A 23,924-nucleotide genomic window follows, 5' to 3' on the forward strand; every position below is an offset into this window, starting at 1 on the left:
AAAACAAAGCCATATGGATTCCTTCTAAATACCAAGCACTGTTTTTTTTTTTTTGTACTTCGTTTGGAGCCTCCGGCAACATGGCTGCTGTGACATTTTGGGTTAAAGAGATGGAGAGAAATAGAGCCAATACCATGTCTGCCGAGTTGTCATTGTGTTTTTCTCTCTCTGATTGTGTGTTTTTCTGTTTAAACGTGCACCCCAACAGTTTGGTTTCAGCCCTGCTTGACACATGTTATCCCTCCTCTATATCTTTCGCTGAGCACGGTCTGTCCTATTACTTGATAAAGCATCCGAGAGATGCTTTAGAGGTAATTGGATTTGGTATTAGAGGGAAGGGACACAGAGTGGAATTTGTTTGTGTGTGTGCATGAATTAGGGAGAAGAAATGTGTGTGTGTGTGTGTGTGTGTGTGTGTGTGTGTGTGTGTGTGTGTGTGTGTGTGCTGGTGCTGGCCAGTGTTGCTTTGTGTTTGCTGTGAATCATTGTGTTTTCAGGAAGCTGTGTGGATGAGTAAGCCATGACGTGGGGTGGGGGGGGGGGGCTGTTTTAAAGTCTGGCCCGAGGAACATAAATATTATTGTCTCAGAGGAAATTTATGTGATGCTTCAAAATTTCTTGCCTTCGGTAATCAACGTGTCCTTTATAAATCCACGCCTTTGTTTCAACTTTCTGCTTTAATTTAATATTCAGGTGATGACATATCTTTTGTGGTCGTATGTAACCTCAGAGAAAAAACCCACAAATGCTGCCTCTGTGATTTGATCGAGGGTTTTTTTTATGAGTGTATGATTCTGTTGGGATGAGATATGAAGTGATACATACCCACTAAAGATGTGTGTGTTTGCTTATGTGCGTGAGTGGATTGAGAGTTTAGCTATGACATACAGTATGCATCAGGAATTTTAATAAAGCCTTGTTTTAATAAATTGAAAACAATGCAATAAAATATATATATATATTTATATAAGAACTGCAACTAACAATTATTTTCATTATTATTTAATCTTCTGATTAGTTTCTTGATTAATCAATTGATTGTTTGGTCCATAAAATGTCAGAAAATAGTAAGAAATACTCACAATTCCCTAAATCCTAAGGTAACATCATCAAATAGCTTATTTTGTCCAATTTACAACCCCAAACCAAGAGATACTCGTTTTACAAAAGACAGTGAAAAGCTGCAAATCAATACAATTACTTAAACAATTATTTGATGATTTTATCAAAATAGTTGCTGATTGCAGTCGACTAATCAGTTAATTGACTTATTGTTTCACTCACAGTTTATTCAATTATCTGTTTTGGTCCTCATTATGTATACATACTGTATATGGTTAGGCAGTTTATTTATATAGCAAATTGTGTGTTGTATACAAGACATTAAAAGGAATTTAGACAAGATAGAATAGAAACACAAGCTAATATCAAAAGACACATAGACAGGATTTCAAAAAAGTAAAATAGAATAGAAGATAACATGAATAAAATAGGAGAAAAAATGTTATGTGCTTAAATTTAATTGTACAACAGAACTGATGTATAGAGTTGCAGACATGAAATATCATGTGTTTGTATAAAATGTAAAATGTTAATTCCAGATGAAAATAAACAAGCTATTTTAAAAATGTAGACACTTGCTCTTACATAGTGTGGCTGTCATTTGTAAAAAACCTTTTTGGAAAGAGGTTATTCTGTATAATATGAATCTTCTCTATAAATGAATGCTTCAGGTAGCATTTCAGTACCATTTTGGAAAGATTTTACGTTTCAGCTTCTGTATAATAATATACCAAATTAACCAAAACTTATATTTAAGAATGTAGTTCTTTAAGCCTTCAGTAGTACAGCAGCACTCTTCTCTGTTTTTCCAAATTACCACTACTTTGTTCAAGTCTGAGTTTGATCCTTAGAAGCCAGTGACTCCAGTTCAAAGGTTCATATTGACAAAACATAGAGTTACAGGTTAATAAGTCAACAAATTGTCTTGTTCCACAGACTAACTCTGCGTGGATCGGCACTAAACTCTCCTGATTGTACAAAATATGAACAACCGTCAGAAAGTATGTGGTTATGGTCAAAAACACAAGTCTGTGTACATAAAGACTTCAAGCTAGAAGTTAGCTACAACTCCCAGGGTGCATTTCGGCAAAAAAAAATCCAATTACAGAGCTTAAAATGCTGCCGCCGAGGCTCATGGGCAATGAAGTATTGTGAAACATCTGCATGATTTCTCAGAAACAAAGTTGATCGTTGATCGTGACGTTAGCGTCCCCATGTTTCTGTTAATCAACGCTGAGGACATTGTTTAAAGAAACATTTTAATTGGGAATAAATGGGAATACAGAATGAGGAAAAACTAAATCAGCAGCTCTTCCCATCTCGCAACTTGCATCTCAACTCACAGACATAATATCACACAATAATACCGACTAATAGTCAAGAATTTCAAAGACCTAATAGTCACAATAAAATAGTAAAGCAGTGGCCGAACACAGTGACGATGTTCTCGTGTTACATTGTTGTTGTTTGTTCTCTTACGGAGCCCTTTTCTCTGTGTGTTGTATTTCAGAGCCCTTGATGCTGAAGTGTGGTGACGCTGAGGGGGGCAATTTCAGTGCATCCCTGTGAACACACACACACCTCGACACACACACACACACATATTGTGGAGCCTTTTGGATATAAGTGCTTCACAGGAGACAATGAGAGGCTACCTGCTGACTGCCATCTTTCTGCTGCCCTTGGTGAGTAGTGTGTGTGTGTGTGTGTGTGTGTGTGTGTGTGTGTGTGTGTGTGTGCGTGTGTGTGTGTGTGTGTGTGTGTGCATGCATTTATGTACTGTGCACATGTGTAGGTGTGTGTGTGGGTGTTCAGGAGCATGCAGGAATGTGTAACCATGTCCATATATGATGAAGTGAGCGTGTTCACACGTCTCCATCGTCAGCCCCCTCTTTCTCAGCTCAAGATTTCCATACGTACACTCTGGCGGGTGTGTTTGTGACAGGCGCTGGAAGCGTGGAAAATCACCATATGCCGCATCAGCACATCAGCATACGTTACAGGTCCTGGATCAGCTCTGTGCTAAGACGACTGGCCGCCTGTTAGAACAATAACAGATGGCCCGGCTGACCGGAGAGCTGCCTATCCATCTGCTGTGACTCACTTTTATTAGCGGACTCATTGAAATAAAAAGCAGAATGTAAGAGTTGTGCAAGATGTGTGGGAGGAATTATATTCAGCACACTGATGCAGCAGCGCAGCAGTTTCACTGGTGCAGCTACACAGATGCTGAAGTTGTTTTTGGGTTATGTGAAAATAAATGCAGCTCTGACATCCTGGGTCTCATCCTTTATCTATGATTCTGATGATGACATCTTCCTTCCTTTTATAATTGCCAGTAAAAATGGTACTAGCACCAGTTTGATGGTTACTAGGGAGACTAAAATTAAAACCCAAAGCGACCTTGCAGTCACAAACATCTTTTCTAACCTTTAAGTTAACACTGCCCCCTCACCTGTATGAGTGTTCCTCCAGCTGACATCTTTGCAGAAGCTGACCTTCAGCAGCTGATGCGGCAGATGCGTCTGTTGTGATGCACTTATTCTGTGTCAAATGGGTCTGTGCAGTGGACCAGTGGTCTGCGACGTCAAATTGGAGTTTTATTATCTGTGCTGCGCGGTGCTGTGGGAGCCACTGAGTTATCTGGCCCTCGAAAATAGCCTTGGGGAGAGAAACGTGGTTCTGCAGCTTCAAAATGGACAGTTTATCTAGTCAGACATCTGTCCAAGGGTGAAGAGACGAGAGGAGAGGAGAGGGGAGGAGTGATTGGAAAAGGAGAATAAGAAGCACATTTCATTGATCTGTCTTCTGGCCTGCAATGTTGTCATGGTGCCTGTTTTAGATTAGAGGTTTTTAAACACACAGCAGTCCTCAGTTAACCTAGATTGTGTTGCACCATATCTTGGTAAATCCATTACAAAGTTGTGTAATTTCATATTTTTTCTACTCGCTCGTTTCAAGTGATTTACTAAACGTTGCACCATTAAAAGTTATAGGAATAGTTTGACATTTTGGGAAATATGCTTATTCGCTTTCTGGCGGAGAGCTAGATTTTAGAAGATTGATACCTCTCTCATATCTGTCTGTTAAATATGAAGCTACAGCCAGAAGATGGTTCACCTAGCTTAGCATAAAGACAGGAAACAGGATGCAACAGATTGCCTGGCTCGGTCCAAAGGTAACAAAATCTGCATACCATCACTAATTAAAACGAAAAAGACAGTTGGCTGTTTTATGGGGGGTTATGTGAGGGATTACTTCTTGGTTGGGAGCAGTAACTTCCTGGAGTCTCTGCCGGTTGCTTAGCAATTGGTCAGAGGCCGGCCAAGAAATAGTCTGGCACATAGTCCCCTCATAAAACAGCAAACTGTTGTTATTACGCTTTAATTTTTGTATGAATTAAACTAACAAGATGTTACGTCTTAATTAATGAGCTTTAGAGGTGCTGGTAGGCGGTTTTTGCTTCCCCCTATTTTGAATTTTAAGCTAACCGGCAGTTTTTATCAGGTTACATCATTATTGAATAGCATTTTATCTCTTTTACTCTTCCCTCATATATTAGCAAGCAACATTAGCTTAGTCAGCTAGCTCAGTTAGCTACTAACAGTTACACCTGGCAGTTTGCTGGCTGTAAGTATTTGGTCATTTTGAACTTACAAAGAGCTGGTGTAACCTGCTCCAGAGGATTCGGTGTGTGTGTGTGTGTGTGTGTGTTTGCTTGTCTGTTAGCTACCCAAATCTATTTCATGACTCTTCACTGTGGGAGGTGTGTGACAGAGCACAGTAGGAGACGTGAAGCCATCATACAGCTAACAACAGCGCATGCACTTCTTCACAACAGCTGCTCACTGTTCAGGAATGTGTGTGTGTGTGTGTGTGTGTGTGTGTGTGTGTGTGTGTGTGTGAGTGTGTGTGATAGATGGAGGTGTAAATGCCAGTGTGGAAGCATGTGTCTGTGCCATCAGATTAGCATAGAAAAACAAGAATAAATACCAATTGTAATTATAGTGAAATTAAAGCAAAATACTAATCCAGCTCAGTAACACGTAGAAAACTGCCATCCAGGATTCTATATGAATAAATTAATGAATAGCACATTTAATACTGTCATCTTACAGGCCTGTCTGCACTCGTGCCAAACAGATATTAGTCATCTGCATCCAATTATTTCTCATTTCTGGGAAGCCTTGCCTACGATATGTATTGGCTCCTCGCTGGTTACCTGCTGCTTAGCAACATGGATGCTTGCTACGGGCACAAAGAGGTCTTTCTTTCAAACAATGCCGGTGTTGGTTTCATTAAACAATATCAAACACCACTGATGACATGAAAAAGTGACTTCTTTTTTATCTTTTTTTTGGTTTCGTTTTTGGTTGGCCATCGAGGTGAGGCAGTGTCCAGTATTTGACGAGTGTCACCTGGAAACTAGATAGAAGATAGCTCTAATTATCTTTATAATTCATGCAGTGTTTTACGATTCTGCCCACGTGCCGTGAGATAAAGAAAGGAAGTGAATCCTAAGACATCTTCACAGTTTGATGCCCTATCTTATCTAGGCAGCGAGGTCTGAAGTGAATTCCTATTGGAGGGCAGAGAGATAGAGTGATGAGTCAGCCATGGCTCAGAGGGCTGCAACATATTATACCTATTATTTCACAGTGAGAGTGAGCGAGGGAGATGCAAGAAAGCTAAGGGTGCCACAAGAGAGACGTACAGTAACTCTACTACCCTGGGGTAAATCCCTGACTGCACCCTGGAACCAGACAACACCTCAGTTACTCCACCGTGTTTTCTCTCTTAATGGTGAATGTGTTTTCCTTCTTGGCTGGTTATAGTCCCAGTGAAATGGCATGTAGAGCTTCTTTAGCCTTCTCATTTTGACATATTTCCAAGCTCAGGGTTTTGATTTGATCGTTCAAAAGTGGATGTGAATGAACTAATCTCTGGAGAACCACATTTTGGAGCCTCCAGTTAAAACTCCCTCATTCACTCCAGCGCCTTTTAAAATCAGGAGGCGTAGTGAACACCTGACATCACCTTTTCCAACAAAGCTGTGCACTTCAAATCGGTCAGAAGAGCACAAACAAAACAAATACAGAAATTTTTAATGTCACGTAACCAGCATCATTTCAACTTTGGCAGATATTACTGTGTTCATGTTTTACCCATTTAAAAGCAGGCAGCTGGTTAAAGGCAGAATGAGTAGGACTTTCCTAAACAACAATATATAGACTCACACAAAAATAATCTCAATCATCACTTTTGAACCACCAGAAGTGTGTGGTAGTGTCTGTACCTGCAGAGACTCTGCACTCTGCCTGGATTTTCTTATTTTGCTGTGTTTGGGATGTTTCTGGGCGTCAACCGTTGGGAAGTGGGTGTGTACCACCCAGCCAATAACAGCGCGCAGAGTGTGTGAGGGCGGAACTCCATAAAAACTTAGCGACCAGGTGCCAGATCATCGTAAGCACGCATTCCAAGAGGAAGCTTCTGGTGTCCTTGAGCCGGGGAAGAGGAGCCAACTTTGAATGTTGTGTTTACGAACCACAACCGACAAATCCTACTCATTCTGCCTTTAAGAAAAAATAGGTCTTCAGGGCCTTTAACACTCTGTGTGTGTGTTTCTGTTTATTTTCTCCAGGTGGCCTCAGAGTCCGAGCACTGTCTAATCAAGCGTGAACATGAGAAATGCATGGAGATGATCATACTGCACAACCCCAGCGATGACCTTGACTTAGGTGAGTGAAGATGTTGTCCATGAGTAATGGTATGCATGTGTGCGTCTGTTCCCGCATCCGTCTGTGCGCATAATTTGGCATGAAGCCACCGGTTTTCATGCCTCTGCTGTGATTAAATTGTTTATGTCTTTGGTTGCTCAGAAAACACAGAGCTGTTGGTGAAAGTCATCCATCTCCTAAAAATCTTTGCAGGAACAAATAAAAAAAAAAAAACAGGCCTCTTTTTATACTGAATGATGTGGCATTTGTCAGTTTATCCAATCAGCTTTGAAAAGGTCATAGAGGGGCATGTAAGGATGAGAGATGAGTGCAGTTTTCTCATCATGTACATCACCCCGAAAGGCCACTCGTTATACAGCACAATCAGCCATCCAGTGATATACAGTTCACAAACCAAATGTCTGCCTGTAATGTCACGCTGAGCTGCTTTCGCATTTTTCCCACATGTCCCTTTTTGTCCAAAAACACAGGAAGCTTTGAATGTGATTCCTGGAAGCAATTATTTTCTTGGCTATGGACTATGGTTTTCATTAGCAACTGCTGCAGGACTCCTGCTGCTCGAAAGTTGCCCAACAGACTGCATCTCCCAGACTGCACTGTGAGTCACGGCTTTCGCTGACAGCCCCCGGCTCCTTGAAAAAAACATGAAACATGAAAGATTTAGAGTGTAAGATAAGTTTAATGAGGAGGAGAGCTGTAGGTTCAGCTCGTTTTGGATCTGTAGATCTTAGAGGTCTGGTCTGCAGTTGGCCTGTAAACTGCATGTGCTCTTTAAATGTGTTTTTAGCAAAGTATTTTGTATTTTTAAATCTTTTTTTACAGCGTCTCATGCCCTGAGGAAGGTTAGAGCACAGGTTTCATTTCATTGCATTTATAGTTAAAATCAGGCATTCTGTTGCTATTTTATTCCCGTATTCTTCTGTCACATGGGCAGTTTTTTTGTTTTTGCATTGAGCTATCCATTTTCAGACCGTCTAGTCACAGTGTTGTCTTGCCTCAACCCTTTAACTGACCCTTGTTTCCTCCTGTCCCTTTAAAAGGAAGTATTCTGTGTTTCTGCTGACAGGAAATCGTTGGTGAGGAAATAAAAAAACGCCTGGTTTGCAGAAATCTGACTTGGGGCTTGAGAAAAAGTAGAAAAGGGGAAAAAGAAAAATGAGACCAGGGGAAAAAGGGATAGGCGGAGGTCTGTCAAAATCAAAATCCATTTCTAAAAGCATATTTCAGGATTTATTTGTTATCATATTTTTAATTGAGGTACTCTGGCCTCAAATTAGTCTGCAGGCAGTGTGGAACTGCTACATAATGATTTTCTACATGGTGCTGTAATCACCAACCAGCTGAATTTAGCCAGAGCAAAATGAATATTGATAAAACAGGTCCTGCACAGTGTTTATTATTACAGAACTAAATCATCTTCAGTCAAGTTTCTCTGAAGCTAAATGAGAATGAATTTGATTGAAATTTGTGACATTTTAGTTGAAACGTGACTGTCACACTACACAAGAAGACACTTAAATACCTATACTTTGGCCTGTAGGAAGTCGTAATGGTCGTTTTTTATCCACTATTTTCTGACATTTTAGAGTTCAAACAATTAATCAATGTATCAAGAAAATAAACAGCAGCGAGAGTAATGAAAATTGTTGCAGCCCTGCTTGAATTTTGCAGCTTTTTGTTTGTTTTCTTTTTTTTAGCCATTTGTAAAATTCTCACAAAAGCTAGAGATCACATCCAGATGCAAATCTTTCCAGGAGCCTCATGACATGTTTTTCCTTTCAGACCGATGTTTAATAGCAAATGATGAATGAGTGCTCTTTTGGCGCCTGGTTGTGTAGGAGAAAGTAGTCCTGATCAGTGATCAGTATTCTGCTGCAGTTGCAGCCCATGACTCTGAATACAGAATACAAATCTCACTCAGTCATCCGATAAGATCAACCTTAACGGGGGAAAAAATCATGTCTGTATGTGTTTGTGCGCTTGAGCTGCTGTGTTTGTGTAAGTACTCTATACTATGCATGTGCAGTATGTGTGTGGGTACTATGCAGCCCGGTGAAGACTCGGTATATTGTGGGATCTAGATAGCCGGTGATGCACACAGAGTGCTTTATTAAGCCGGTTACCTCTGTAGCTCAGTACGGCTCATTTGGCTCCGATTTGCCCTTTAAAAGGTAATTGGCTTCGTGTCTGGTTCACCAGACAGAACCAAAACAGATTAGAGAGCCAAGCAGAAGAGAGAGCGGTCTGCAAACAGACACACACACACATACATGTCCAGGAACACATGCACGCACACACACTAAATGCATGCGAGTGAACACACATAGAATCAGACCTGTACCTGCCTCTGCAGCACTATAAAACCACCCGAGCATAAACAACGTGGTAAACCTAGAGAGATGCAGGGAGAAAAAAGGGCGAGGGATGAGGAGGTGCTGAAGATAAAGGAAGCAGAAAGAAAGAGAGACGGAGAAATCAAAGCTGTGAGAGGAGCACTGAATGTGAGATTTATAGTGAGCCTGAGTCAGGTAATGATAAAGAAGGAGATAAAAAAATAAAAATAAAAAATAGTAGATGGAAGTGGGTTAAGTAAGATTTAGCTTCAGTCTGTTTGTGACACCAGATTGCTGTTAAGTGTCAGATTAAACTGTCAGGTGCTCTGCAGTGATTTGCTAAACATTCAAGTACTTGTCAAACACAACAAGTCTAACACAACAGCCCTTCAACAAATCCTACCTTCATGAAGGTTATCGTGTTCATCGTCAGGTCCTGTTTTAGAGATTCATCTTTATTATCATTTTGGAGGTTTGATCAGGTAAAATCAATAACAGATTCATTAGCAGCTTGGTCTACATGTGTAGTTTTATTTTTGTTCCCGTCTGTTCTGAGATGTAGATCAGCTGCTGAACCAGAGATACTGACAACAATCATTAGGTCGTTTTGGCAGTAAGATGTGGGAGGACAGGTGAAACAGCTCTGCACTAAATTACATTCATGGGTGTGTGTGTGTGTGTGTGTGTGTGTGTGCCCAAAGATAAATTGTGAAATCAGCAGTAATAAAGGAATGTTAAATGAATGCTTTATTTATTATTTTGTATTGTTTAATGCCTTATACATGTCTTATATCTGAGCAGGTGGGGGATAGTGGGTGGCAGCTTGCTGTGAGGCTGCAGGTTTTAGCTGTTTTTCCCCTCTTTTCTTCAATTTTAAGTTACGGTTTTGTTGCTTTTCCCAGGCTTCATTTTTTTCTTTGTTTCATTCATATTTTTGTTAATAAATGTCACTTTTTTTTTTAGCACTTACCTGCTTCTTCAACATCTCCTTTAAAGTTTTCCAGTGCAAAGGTACATTTTCTGTCCATTCTATCAGTTGGTGGCAGTACAAGAGGAATAAAAGTGCACAAAAGTTAAAGCGGCTATAATCAGCATTTTTTTCAGTAACAATGACAATGTGACAATGTGAAAGCTCGTAGTGATGAACCTACCTGCAGCTCCCCTCGGCTTCACAGAGCTTTATAGTGAGTTTGGATAGGGGGACATTTCAACATCCTTTTTTTGCACCTCTCACTTTTATAGTTTCAGGTTGATTTTTATTATAACCTCTCTGAACATTGCCTTCTTACTGTCCAGCTGCCAAAATCTCTCCAAAAAGGGGAGAGAGGATCTGAGCTGATAAAAAAGTTGATACACTAACCTGAGCCAACTTCAGTTATTACTGTGAGCTCAGAACAATGAATGAGCAGCAGCAAGTAGTGTGTCTCTCAGGCTTCACCACAGGTTACCTTATCTTATTGGTGAAGGCTGTTGGGGCTGTATGCAACCTAAATGCAATACCTACAGACACTACTCAGGGACAACTTTGTTTTTCCGGTAATATTTTAATGGACACTTAATACTCTACTAAAACGAGAACTGCTACTTACTTTTTTTCTTCATCACCAAGATGTAATATGATCTGAAAGCTGCTTCCATGTTAGCAATACTTTTGTCCATGTGGGTGTCATGAAAATGCCGGATATCATTGGAAATTAAACTCTCTTGCCTCCAATTTAATTACCTTAAACTGAATTTAATTCAGTTCACTTCAATTCAATTAGTGTCAGTCTCATTTCATCACCTTTATAACAGCAGCACTGCTGATAGGAGCTTCACACTGACCTCACTGTGCTTCTGTTTCTGTTGTTCTCTGCTCCTCAGTGTGTCCGTGGATGTGGGACAACCTGACCTGCTGGCAGGCGGCCAGTGTTGGTGAAGTTGTGGTGGTCAACTGTCCGGAGCTCTTCCATGACATCATGGGCCCTGACGATGGTGAGATTAGCTGCGCCTCTCATTTGAGTTTACCTCATTTGCATTTAAAAATTGATTTCATTCAGTTTAATACAGCCAAAGTCAGAGCAGGCATATTTTTTAACTTTCAGAGATGGGGAAGGTCAGTCGTAACTGTACCGAGGACGGCTGGTCTGAACCTTTCCCTCACTATGTGGACGTCTGCTTCTTCTATGACAACACCACTAAACCTGTACGACCTCCTCTACCTCATCTAAATGTCCTATTAGATTTATCACAGACAGACAGACACACATGACTAACCCTCTGTCTCCAACATTAGGACATGTACTACGCCTCAGTCAAGGCTCTGTACACAGTTGGCTACAGCACATCGCTGGTGTCTCTGACGACAGCCATGGTCATCCTCTGCAGATTCAGGTGAGCGTCACAATGTGGCCTCCAAAGTCAGGTTTCTGTATGAAAATACGTTTAATACATTTATGCTTGTTCTCCAAATTTTCTTTAACCATTTGAATCCTGTCTGCAAAAACTCCAAAGCCTAAGTGGAAATAAAGAAAAACAGGAGTGATAAAATCCATGACAGTTATCTTTTTGTTGGTTTGTTTTACACTGAACAGTAACACTAATAGTTCCTGTATCCTTATTTGTCAATTGACAGAAAATGTATATATTCTTTCTTTATCTTTATCTATTAATTGTATATTTTCAAGTAAAAGTGCCAGCTTCTCACTGTTAAGGATTTGCTGCATCTGTCTGTCTTATGTGATAGCAACTAAATATCATAAAAGTTTTGTTGTTGTTTGGACAAAATGAGCAGTTTGAAAATGTCACTTTGGGCCCTGGTGTATTTCCAGGTTTTTGTCACATTTCCTAAAACAAACAATGACTCAATTAAACAAGTAAAAGTAAAGCAGCAGACTAATTGATAAGGAAAACAATCAATGCATACACATATACAGATGTTTGCTGTGTTTCAAACAACTTGAAATTATGTAAAACATTTTCTTTTGACAACACTTTACAATAAGTCCCTTTAATTCGCATTTATTGGGAATATAAACAATAAATGGTTTATAATACACTATAATGTAGTTGCAAGTAGAAGTATTTATTCATGTATTTGTTAATAACAGTAACTCCTCCTGTGGGAAGTGGAGGCTGCTGTAAAAACTGATAATGAATGATGGTACAGTAAAACACAGTTGTAATGATATAAAAGAGAAGTTATAATTGTTGTCAAATACTGTACATTAATAAACACTTCCAACAACAATTTCCGTATGTCTGCTTACAACTACATTATAGTTTTTTATAAACCATTTATTAAATGTTTGTGTACTGCTGTAATACTAAATAGGAGGACTTAAAAGTGTTTTTCATAAAAACTGCCCTGGAACATATAGTACCACTGACATGCCAAACTATAGTATTTCTGAGTATACTGAAAATACTAATATATGGCATGCCAAGTTAAGAAATACACTGTAAATACTGGGAGAGAAAAACAAGCAAAACAAGCCGAGGGTACAGGGGTTAAACGCATCCAGCTGCATTAATTCATTTGCTTTGATGAAGTTTTAAGAGTGAAAACAAGATAAGATGTGATCTATTTTCTCTCTCCTCTCTCCAGGAAGCTCCACTGCACCAGGAACTTCATTCACATGAACCTGTTCGTGTCTTTCATCCTGAGAGCCATCTCAGTCTTCATCAAGGATGGCGTGCTGTATGCTCAGGAGGACAGCGACCACTGCTTCTTACACACAGTCAGTAACAACAGCTACCTCTGTACTGTGCGGCCATTTAGAGGCACACACACACACATTATCTGTGGCTGATAGATGACTTCTTTATACTTTCATCAACAGGAAAGAAAACAACCATGGCTGCTTGGGCTGAATGGGCTATTTTCAATTCACAAGGCTAATTATTTCATTAATTTAAATTTGAAGCAGATGATTGCAAAATGAGGCCTTTATTGTTCAAAAGGATTCCTCCTCTTAGAAAATACATCGCTGGCAGGTTTTGAATCAGTGTAAGAAGTTTGTATTGGCAGAAGCAAAATGTCTTCAAGATTATTGGTTAATCGGTTCCAGAGAGCTTTATTAAAGGGTTTCATCGAAGCGCAGCCACTGGTTTTATAAAGGAAAGCATGCGTGTAAAATATGATCAGGCCCGTTGTGTTTGAGATATAACGAGAGGTTCATAGACAGAAGAGCTTGAAACACTTCTCTTCCAGTCCTTCTTGTTTGATATGCACCTTTTGAAGGAACCTCAATCGCATGCAAATTTTACAAAAAGCAAACATGCTATTAGATGACTAATACTCCCTGATTACAAATGCAGAACAAGCTCTTAGCCTTTGTCTGGTAACAACACATTGCTCACTCTTGTTAAGCAGGCATGATAAATAAACCTAATTAGGTACGCTAATGGTTTCAGCAAGGCCAGTGGAAATCTTCTACTACAGACCTCATTAACATATCAATGGGTACTTTGCCATTTTTTTTTTTTTTCAAACCTGCCGCTTTACCGTTGTTGCTATGGCAATCACAGGTCACCATCGTTGTACCAGGAATGAGATTGGCTGACCCCACTCACAATATGGACTCTTTAATTAACACAATGTCATTAGATTACAGTCCACCTGACATGCAGGTGAGTCTCTGCAGCTGTGAAAACATTTTGAGTCCACACAGAGTCGCTAAATGCTACATTTTTCGGGTAATTGCAGTGTGATGCACTGTGTTGCAACCCTGTCGCCCCGGTGACGACGATCTCTGTTTACACTGTGATTTACAGGAATAAGGACGTTTGTCACTCTGACATTTATTGTCTTGAGCTTTTAAAAAGAAAGGCTGATCGTTAAACATAGATTTTACATTTTGAAGCTGCAAACAAAATGCTTTTACTGTGGATAAAACAACATGTTTAAATACACCTTGAAGGCCTAACAAATGGCTGATGGCACCTTTAATATTCTTTAAGTACTTGGTTATGATATTGTTGCTTCAAATACCCTAAAATGATTGTCCAACATCAGCACTACAGATGTGAAAACACTGATAAAATAGATTTCCCTCTGCCTTTGCTCTACTAACGCACCTCCCCTGTGTTTCCTCATGCAGGTGGAGTGTAAAGCAGTGATGGTTTTCTTCCATTACTGCGTCATGTCCAACTATTTCTGGCTGTTCATTGAAGGTCTATATCTTTTCACTCTGCTGGTGGAGACTTTCTTTCCCGAGAGACGCTACTTCTACTGGTACACAATTGTAGGATGGGGTGAGTGTCCATTCCTGAGCGATTATCATTAATGGTGGAAAGTTGCAACTTCTCTTTCTGTTCAGACTGTAAATTCAACCGTTTATGCCACATTTTCAACATTCAAAAGGCAATTTACTTGTACCTTTTTTGAGTAAAACTAATAAAAAATAAAAGTAAAATACAGCTGAAGCAGAAATACTGTCTCAAGACAAACATTTTAGCAATCTTCTTCCATTGATTAGGATAACAGCTTGTAATAGTTATCTTTTATCTGATATATTTATATAGATAATCTGATATCTTTATATAGATAAATACAGTGTAAACAGGGTTAGATTAACCACAAAAATATGAATTTGTTGGCATTGACAAAAGCATGATTGTAATAATGAGAAGTACTGAAATTACCTAAATTTATCACAAAGTATTATTATGACAATTGCACCGCATTTTTTCTCCAATGTATTGACGATTACTGTTATTACAGGAACTCCCACCATTTGCGTCACTGTCTGGGCAGTTCTGAGGCTCCACTTTCATAACACTGGGTATAACTTCTCCTCCAACTTTAGATTTATTCTCAGAAATGGAAGAAATGCATGTCAACTGTCAACTGCCGTGTTCATAGTGTATAAGGCATTTGAGAACATACTGCAGAACAAAGAGGCAGAGGCCTTCGGGATGCTGAGAATCACATCCAGAGATGTAAAATCTGTATTAAGATAACCCTCTCCTCTTCATCTTGGAAACTATACAATTTAAGAGTGCAAATGCAGTTGCTGGGATAAGGGAAATAACTCTCTTCATTGTTGACACCACTTATTTTATTTATGCTGACAATGATTTTAAAATGAATAAATCCAATAGATTTTTTAAAAACTAAGTAAGTAAGCTATCAATGTTTTGGCATGAAAATTAAACCCTTTAGAGAGTTCCAGTAGCTGTTTAACAAGCTCCCGTTGGTGTCCCTGTCCTTGACTCCATCTTTATCTTTTATCATTTCTTTTGCACAATACATGATGTAAGATATGAGTGTAAGCCAACAAACAACATTGAGATTGAAGTTCTTTCTAAGTAGGTTAAATCATAATGTTTTATTCCCTTTCTTTTGGCCAGCTTCCATTTTAAATCCTCCTCTCCCCTCCATCTCCCCTCCATCCCCACTCTGCAAATGGCCCCTTGATTGACATATTGTATGGTGCTATGTATTACCAAGTGCTGAGAGAAAGTGAGGGAGAGCATGTTGAATGATTATTGAAATGCACTGTTCTCCTCCTCCTCCAGATGCTGGGATACAAATGAGAACACTGCCCTCTGGTGGGTGATTAAAGGACCAGTTGTGGCCTCCATTATGGTATGACAGATGATTTGTTCATTCAGTGTTTCCTGTGTATTGATATTTACACATGCTCAGACATGGCTTAACTGGCTGGAATGTGATTTATGACAGCTCCTCCACATTTATGTTGTTTGTGTTTTGTTTTCCTCAGATCAATTTTGTCCTCTTCATTGGAATAATCATCATCCTCGTCCAGAAGCTGCAGTCACCTGACATCGGAGGCAACGAATCGAGCATTTACCTGTAAGTTACGACCAGAAAATTCACAAATGCCAGCGTTGTATGCTGAAACTCTGTGTGTGTGTGTGTGTGTGTGTGTGTGTGTGTGTGTGTGTGTGTGTGTAAGATCTCTAGTACACTGTGCACATAAACAGCGTAAAGACATTTTCACCTTTGCTTAAAGGATAACAATTTTTATATTTATATTTTTCTTATTGTCAACAAATCCCATGGGATTACCAAAACCACAAATTAATTGATCCCACTAACAAGTATTGCCTGTGTAGCCAAAGCCTGATATAGCATATTCCTCTGTGCCATACAGCTCCATTGTTGTCTAAAACTATTAATAACACATCAGTGATATATATATATATCTATATATATATAGATATATATATAGATATATATATATATCTATATATATATATGTAAGTGACATGTCCCCATGTCCCGTCATTATGATGAACATGGGCACTGTAGTTTATTTGGAGTCGATCTTACATACACTGCTGTAAATACTCACTAGAGCACGTGTATTAATCCGCAGTTGTAAATAGTCCCCAACAAATTTCCTCCTGTTTGAGTGCCGTGCTAAAACTACAGTGCCCAGTTGTTTTTTGGAAATGATTAAGCCTTTTTAAAAATGAAACTACATATTTGTGACCTCACTTTAAATATCTACAGTTAGAAGAAGAAAATGGGCTTGTGATGTGGACATACTTGTACTTCTGGGGATCTTGGTACAGCTTGTATACATGGACACAGTTCATGGACAAAGTAATGAGAGAAGGACTAACACTGGTTGGTTTTTGTGTTTTCATGGGATTTGTTGACAATAAGAAACATATAGAACAACAGCTTTTTCCTTTTAATCAGACACTACAGGACATCCTGGACACAAGATGAAAACTCTGGCCCATGTTACCACTTCTGGGTTTTTTTCTGAGGATCAGTGGGCGTTGTCTGTTTAAATACACTATCTAATAGTTAAGAAAATGTAAATGGATTGTAATGTTTCTATCATTAAACCTCTAATATATCCTCCAAGACACTTTTCCGAATATATTCATTTGTGGTACCTGTTGGCAGGAAGCTTGAGCCTCATTATGGAGTTGTACAGTAGCCAGACATCACTCCTGTTCTGCTCCCACAGGATGGTGTCTTTTGAGGCCCTGCAGATAATGTCATTCTCAGCTGTTGCTTAGGCTTGTGCGTACGTGACCAAGTGTGAAGATGTGCGTGTGTGTGTGTGTGTAAGAGAGAGAGAGACTGTGTGTCTGTGTCCCTAAAGACATTGTCTTTGTTGTATTGTTGTGCTGTCTTTGTGCTGTGTAGCAGCTGTGCTCAGAAATGCTTCAGTGAGCCCACACAGGCTGTTCAGCATTCGTGCAGGATGTCAGAGTTATCCACCATCACACTGTAAGTGTGTGCGTGTGTGTGTGTGTGTTTGTCCGCCGACACGTGCGTTTGTGTGTGTGTGTGTGTGTGTGTATGTGTGTGTATGTGTCTTGTGTCAACTGCATGTGTGTGCATGTGTGTCTGTGCGTGTTTTCCAGGTTTTTTTAATGATCCAGACTCCCAAATGCATACTCTCTCACACACACACCCACACACCTACATATGTACTTCTTTACTTGTGAGGACCCTCATTGACCTAATGAATCCTCTAGCCCCTAACCCTAACCTTACCTTACCCATCACAGCCACATGTCTAACCCTAAATCTTCCCCTAAACTGAACCTAAACCTTATACTTACCTGAACCTTAAACCAAGTCTTAACCCTCAAACAGCCCTTTGAAGGGAACAACAGCACAAATTGTTACATTTACTTTTTGATCACAATACAAGTGCTTGTACATTTTCATCTCACAATGAAAGAGTTCAGAGTATAAGGGTTTTGTTCTGCTCCTTAAGGACCCCTGGAGGTCACTGAACTGCACTGTAAAAACCACTGTGTTGCACATGTGTGTCTTCCATTATCTTAACGCGTTATTTGTTGTGTGTTTCTGTGTATTTCCATCATGTGTATGTCAGACACTGTGTTTTGCTGCATGACACGAGATAAACTAAGGACACAAATAAAACTCTACTGTATGTGTCTTCAGGGATAGATCGCAACAGTTATGTGTTTGCTTTCTCAGTCTCAATCTTGTGATGATTCTCACCTAAAAATAGATTTGTACTGTAAATCCAACCTCACCTTTAGGCTTTTCATGGGATTTGTTGACAACAAGAAAAATAAAGAGTATCCCCAGCCTCATCCTGAAATGTGAACACTAAAAATAATCATAGAATTGTGACTGAGCCTGCATTTCAAACAACAGTGATGCCTTGATTGAACTTGAAGATTGAGAGAGATTATTTTTATTTCTAAATTTTACAACAGCAGTGTGTGTCAGCAAAATGTGTCATAACATTGCATCACTTGCTCTGTTCTTGCATCACATCCAGCTGACCAGCGCCAGTAAAACATGACTTCTGATTTGTGTTTGACTTACACCTCAATCTTATTATACTGTGTGTGTGTGTGTGTGTGTGTGTGTGTGTAGGCGTCTTGCGCGCTCCACCCTCCTGCTCATCCCCCTGTTTGGTATTCACTACACTGTGTTCGCCTTCTCACCTGAAGATGTCAGCAAGAGGGAGAGACTGGTCTTTGAACTGGGACTTGGATCCTTCCAGGTACAGTTTTACAGCTCTCACAGCCCCCACAAGTGTCCAGTTTCAAGTAAATAGAAATACCAGATGATGAATGAGAGAACATAATGGCATAATAATTCATCTGAGTATACAAGATACAAAGAGGCTCTTTTGGAGACTGCTAGTTATATTCAAACCTAGTCTTCTGCCCTCACTCTCTACAGCTAGTGATTACAGATCAGAAGAACATGAGATACCATAATCAAGAGTTAAAAGAAAAGTACTGTAAAAATGTATTAGCATAGCAACAAGGAACCTGGATTCAGTGACATTGTCCCTCATGCCAGGAAGACACAAAGTATCATCAGTGAAGCTGAACCTTAAGTCCTGTGTTTGAAATCACTCCCTCATTCACTCATTCACTACTCCCTATAATATACAATCAGTAGTTTGCTCTGTGTTCAGCAGATTGCAGTAAATTGACCTTTCAGACACTTATTAATCATTATCATTTTGTGTAATCGCAAATGTTCTGGCTTCAGTTAGACCCATTTAGAACAAGACATATGTTCACTAACAACTGACAGTCATTTTGCATCTATAGAATACGATGCATTGCATTGTGGGATTGTGAGCAGACTGTAGTGCTCTTTTCTTGTTCCATTGTGGAATTTGTGAGTGCACTGTATGGAGCATAAAGTTACACATTCAGAATTTGGACACTCAACTGAAATGGCAGACAGTAAATATAGCACATTATATAGTAAGTAGGGGGTGATTTTGGACGCAAAAATACATAACAGTTAGCCCAACAGTAATCAGCAGTTACTTAGAATGTTGTATTAGCAACACATTAGCCTTAGCTAGTATAGTTGCTAGCTTAGTTAGCACAGAAAAACTAAATTAACAAATCACAATCACAAACAGCTATAATTAAAAGATAATACTCGAACAAGAACCTTTGGGGAGTAGATAAAAGACGCCTGTCAATATTTGCTTGGTCCCAGAGCTGACAAAATGGCGGACGTATCAATGTCAGTTAAACTGTAACTGCTATGGAACTCTACCAGTGGCGGTTGCTAGTAGCAACAGAATGTTCAACTGAGACCAACTGCTGATCATATAGAGACAAATTAAGATTCCTCCTGGTGCTTTTGTTTTGAAATAAAACACAAGACACATCTTTAACTTCAATCTGCAAAGACAAAAAAGCGAGAGAGATATTTTACATTTTATGACACTTTAGATATGTACTGTACATTGTTATTAGTGCCGAAACGATTGGTGGATTAATCAATTAGTCGATCAACAGAACATTAGTCTGCAACTATTTTGATAATCGATTAATTGTTTGAGTCATTTTCAAAGAAATAAATTTTTGCTGGTTCCAGCTTCTCAAAGTTTTTTTATATGCACCATCTAAATGTTCTACTAAACATTTATAGCTGCCTTAGGACACAGCTTTATGCAAAAAATACACACATTTTCCACTCATGATTCTATATTTTTGATAAGAATTGGGTATCGACACTTCTGCGACCATAGAAAATGACAAACAAATCTTTAGAGGGAAATAGAAACTTTCTCGTGCTCCATATTCCTCCATAGAAAATGTTGCCTTTGAGAGCTGTCAGCACACACTATTTTGTAGTATAGCTTTTAATATGTATGGCTCAACATGCCCACAGTCAGCTGTTTTTCTCTGATTTGTTGTCTCTATTCTCCTCATCAGGGCTTTGTTGTAGCTGTCCTCTACTGTTTCCTCAATGGAGAGGTAAGCTTGTGACAAAAACACTTTGTGATACTTTCATCAACATCTTGTTTTTCTGACATGGGTTTATAATATGTACAGACTATAATTTAGATGTAAACAAACGGACAAAATATTATTCATGTATTTGTCAATTACAATTTCTCCTTTAAAGCAAATGTATCTGGTGTTAATTAATAATTCATTACACACCATAACATAGCTTTAATCATGTTTAATGATATATAATATAACAAATGAACACATTCTTACAGCATGTTATAAAAATGTGCTTATATACATATACAAATTATTCACAAGCAGGTTTAAAACAGTTTACAAACATGTTCAAAACTCATGAAGACATGTTGAACTGGGTTCCCTCTTGACCTCAGATGTAGTAGCATGACAAAAAAATTCTTAACTCAAGGTCCACTTATTAGACTTTTTCTTTAAGGTTTTAGTCACAACTTGTGGCCTTCATCAGTTAATGGATGCTAAGTTGTCACAGATAGTGAAGAAAATGTATTCATAAAATGCCTTAAAGTGTTACCCACACAACTTAAGTGCACTGTACCTTTTCATGGAGCTGGTACAGCTTAAAGTACATTAAAAATGACCTTGTGAAGTTTCTCCCTGAAGGTGCAGTCGGAGATCAAGAGGAAATGGCGCAGCTGGACGGTGAACCGGTACTTTGCTGTGGACCTGAAGCAGCAAAGGCACCCTTCGTTGGCGAGCAGTGGAGTGAACGGTGGGACTCAGCTGTCGATCCTCAGCAAGAGCAGCTCCCAGATACGCATGTCCAGCCCGCTGGCGGAGAACGCCAACATCAGCCTCCCGACCTGAGCGTCTGATTGGCAGCAGTCAACTTCAAGGTGCCGTTCCACTTATGTACATCCAGACCAACCAGAACAGACCAAAGTGGCCCCTCACACCTCTTATGTTTTGTAGTTTAGCCTTTAGAAAATGAGGTATTTCTGAAAGCATTTACAGGTGCATAGCTGGTTTTCATACTTTATACTTTAATTTGACTATACAATATAATTTTATTCATTTGAGTAGTTTAGTTGACTTTGTAGATTGCAACCTTTTTTGATTAATTTTTTTATGGACAATTCAAATTCCACTTCATCATTCAGTTGTTTTTATTCTAAATTTAGCCCGTTATCATTTTATTTATAAAAACGTATATAGACGTTAATGTAGAGCTGGTGCCAAAAAGTAGTAGTTGTAAAAAAAAAAAACTAAAAAAAAAAGAAGGTTAAACATGAAATGTAGGGGTCATATTTGGCTGTTGGTGTGTAAAGTAAATGTGCTTCAAAGTGCCATACAGGTTGCCTGACTGGATCTGATCTCCTAACAGTCCAAAGTTAAATAACAACCAAACGTTCGCCTTGCTTGTACAAATGCTCATGGTTTAAATGTTTCATCTTTAAATTAAACATTTTTCTACAATCAGCCGTAAGTACAGAGTATGTCAAAAGTTATATTGGAAAAAAAAAACTCATGAACTTTGTAAATAGTTACTTTTGGTGTCTAGATCAGAATTTCTTTCTTTTGCATAATGCAGTATTGTAATGACCTTTTCAAACAAAAGGAACTGGAGCCCAAATCTGTAGACTTCATCACATATCCTGAGGACCTAGAATATCCTGCCCACTATATTCTGAACTATTTGTTTGTATTAAATAAAAACACACACGCACAGTATATATAAGAGCATAGTGCAAAAATGAATGAGCACTGTAGGGCAGTGGTTCCCAACAAGATGGATCTAATGTCAGGTACAACAAGTTACAACATTAAATTATGTTTATTTTATTTATTTTAGCTTTTTTTCTCTTGTAAAACAATAGATAGTTTCAAAAGATACTCCAACTAAACCATCTGAGAAGAAGTGCTCACAGCTCGTAGAAATGTGTAACTTTTGACGAGGGGGTCGTGAGTTGACCTGACAAGACAAAAAATGTTGGGAACCACTGCTGCCGAGGATAGCACCATATATGAGGGAATACAAAATGTGACAAAAAAACAGACAAAAGGACTTAAAATCTACACTCTGAACTGATATATCCTCACAGCTAGTGTCAGTGTAGAGCCTTTAGTTATGCTACAGTAGTTTCCTCCAGTTGGTTTTCAGTACATGCGCCATTCAGTGGACGCTTTTATCCAAAGCTCCTCACAGTGCCATGAGTTTATATGTACAACATCATGCCATGTCAAACTGCTCCTCATTTCAAATGTTTGAATTAATCATCTACGCTCATATTCCAAAGTGCCTAGTCAGTCACAAATAGCTATCACTTTTATTTACAATACAATGGACAGATATCTTAAAGGGGTAGTAAGAGTTTTTTCCTGCAGAAGAAGAATGTACAGAGTGGCGTTTTTTATTGAGGATCACTTCGCAAACTTATGCTTTTTTCATTGTGTGCTGCAAAAAAAGGAAAATATTTTGCCATTTTTTTTAATAACTTAAACATGAACCTGCTGACGTTTTTTTTTAATCATGAGTTTGACTAGACTTGAGTAATAACACTACATAAGCACTGCTTTATTTAGCGTCTTGGTTACGACTATCATCTATTCAAGACAATTGTCCATTTCAATTCAGGACCATTGGCTTCATAACAGAAAAAATACATGTTGTAATGGTCAACACAAAATGCTTTAATGTGACAGCTCTTGACAATCGCAGAGTGTTGCCCATTTTCTCTTTCTGTCTTTTTGTTTGTGCACAAACAAGCTAACAAACAATAACTGTCCAGATGGGGGAATCATTTAATATGATGAAATTCAAATGATGTGTACAGGAGGATTTAGCCACAATATTTACTCAAGATATTTATTTTTTGTACTGTCATCTGAGTGGATTACAAGAATGTAGTAACTTTACTGAATCGATAAGGATGTATATTTATTTTCCACAAACCAGTGCCATGTGAAATGACTCAATGTACAGTGTACATGCTTCAGTATGTGTAATTTAGTTGTATGCCTGATGTGTTATTTCATTAGAATGATCGATGTTGACTTTCTTGGCCAAAATGCCATAAATGTAGTGCCATAACTGGTGAGAGTGGGAGATGTGTGGGACAATAATAATAATCTAATTTCTGATTTTGAAGAAAACAAAAACACTCACGGGAAATTGCTGTCCAAAGCTGCAGAGTATATTATGAGAGATAAAAAAGCAAAGCTTTAAAAAGCAAGATAAGGCATACACACTACTGAAGAGATGCATCGGTTTTATGTATCTGCTTGACTGCTTTTGGACAAAACAATGTGTGACTGTGAGGCAAGATACTATCCAGCCAACTAGAGCCAGAGGCAGAAAAAAAGATATTTCCTTTTCTTTAATTAGTAAGATTTTAAAAGGTGGAACAACCGCAACAGATAAAACACAAAGTGTGTATGAGGGTGTGATAAAAAAAGCCACTCTGCTGCTGCTTACGTGTTCTATCACCAGCCGTCACTCTGAGTCTGAATCAGCTCAGATGGAAACGACCATGTCTCAAAGCTGTTACTGTCTGTGAAAAGAAGAGTAGAAAACTCCTGACTTGACCATGTCTGTGCTGTATATGTGTTTGCCACAAGATGGCAGCCAAGTGTTAGAATTTTTGTT

The 23,924-nt window shown here is 38.9% G+C and overlaps 1 protein-coding gene across 1 annotated transcript; it reads left to right on the top strand.

The window, feature by feature from the left end:
* Positions 1-2,705: 2,705 nt before the first annotated feature.
* LOC139295946 (pituitary adenylate cyclase-activating polypeptide type I receptor-like) lies at positions 2,706-21,145 on the top strand. The gene is made up of 13 exons (XM_070918148.1): positions 2,706-2,747; positions 6,704-6,800; positions 10,997-11,107; positions 11,218-11,318; positions 11,409-11,506; positions 12,720-12,852; positions 14,215-14,368; positions 14,838-14,898; positions 15,635-15,704; positions 15,841-15,932; positions 18,462-18,591; positions 20,282-20,323; positions 20,942-21,145. Exons 1-13 carry the CDS (start codon positions 2,706-2,708, stop codon positions 21,143-21,145), a joined length of 1,335 nt encoding a protein of 444 aa, XP_070774249.1.
* The last annotated feature ends 2,779 nt before the right edge of the window (positions 21,146-23,924 follow it).

Source organism: Enoplosus armatus, chromosome 14, assembly GCF_043641665.1.
Source record: "Enoplosus armatus isolate fEnoArm2 chromosome 14, fEnoArm2.hap1, whole genome shotgun sequence".
NCBI classification, from domain to species: Eukaryota; Metazoa; Chordata; class Actinopteri; order Centrarchiformes; family Enoplosidae; genus Enoplosus; species Enoplosus armatus.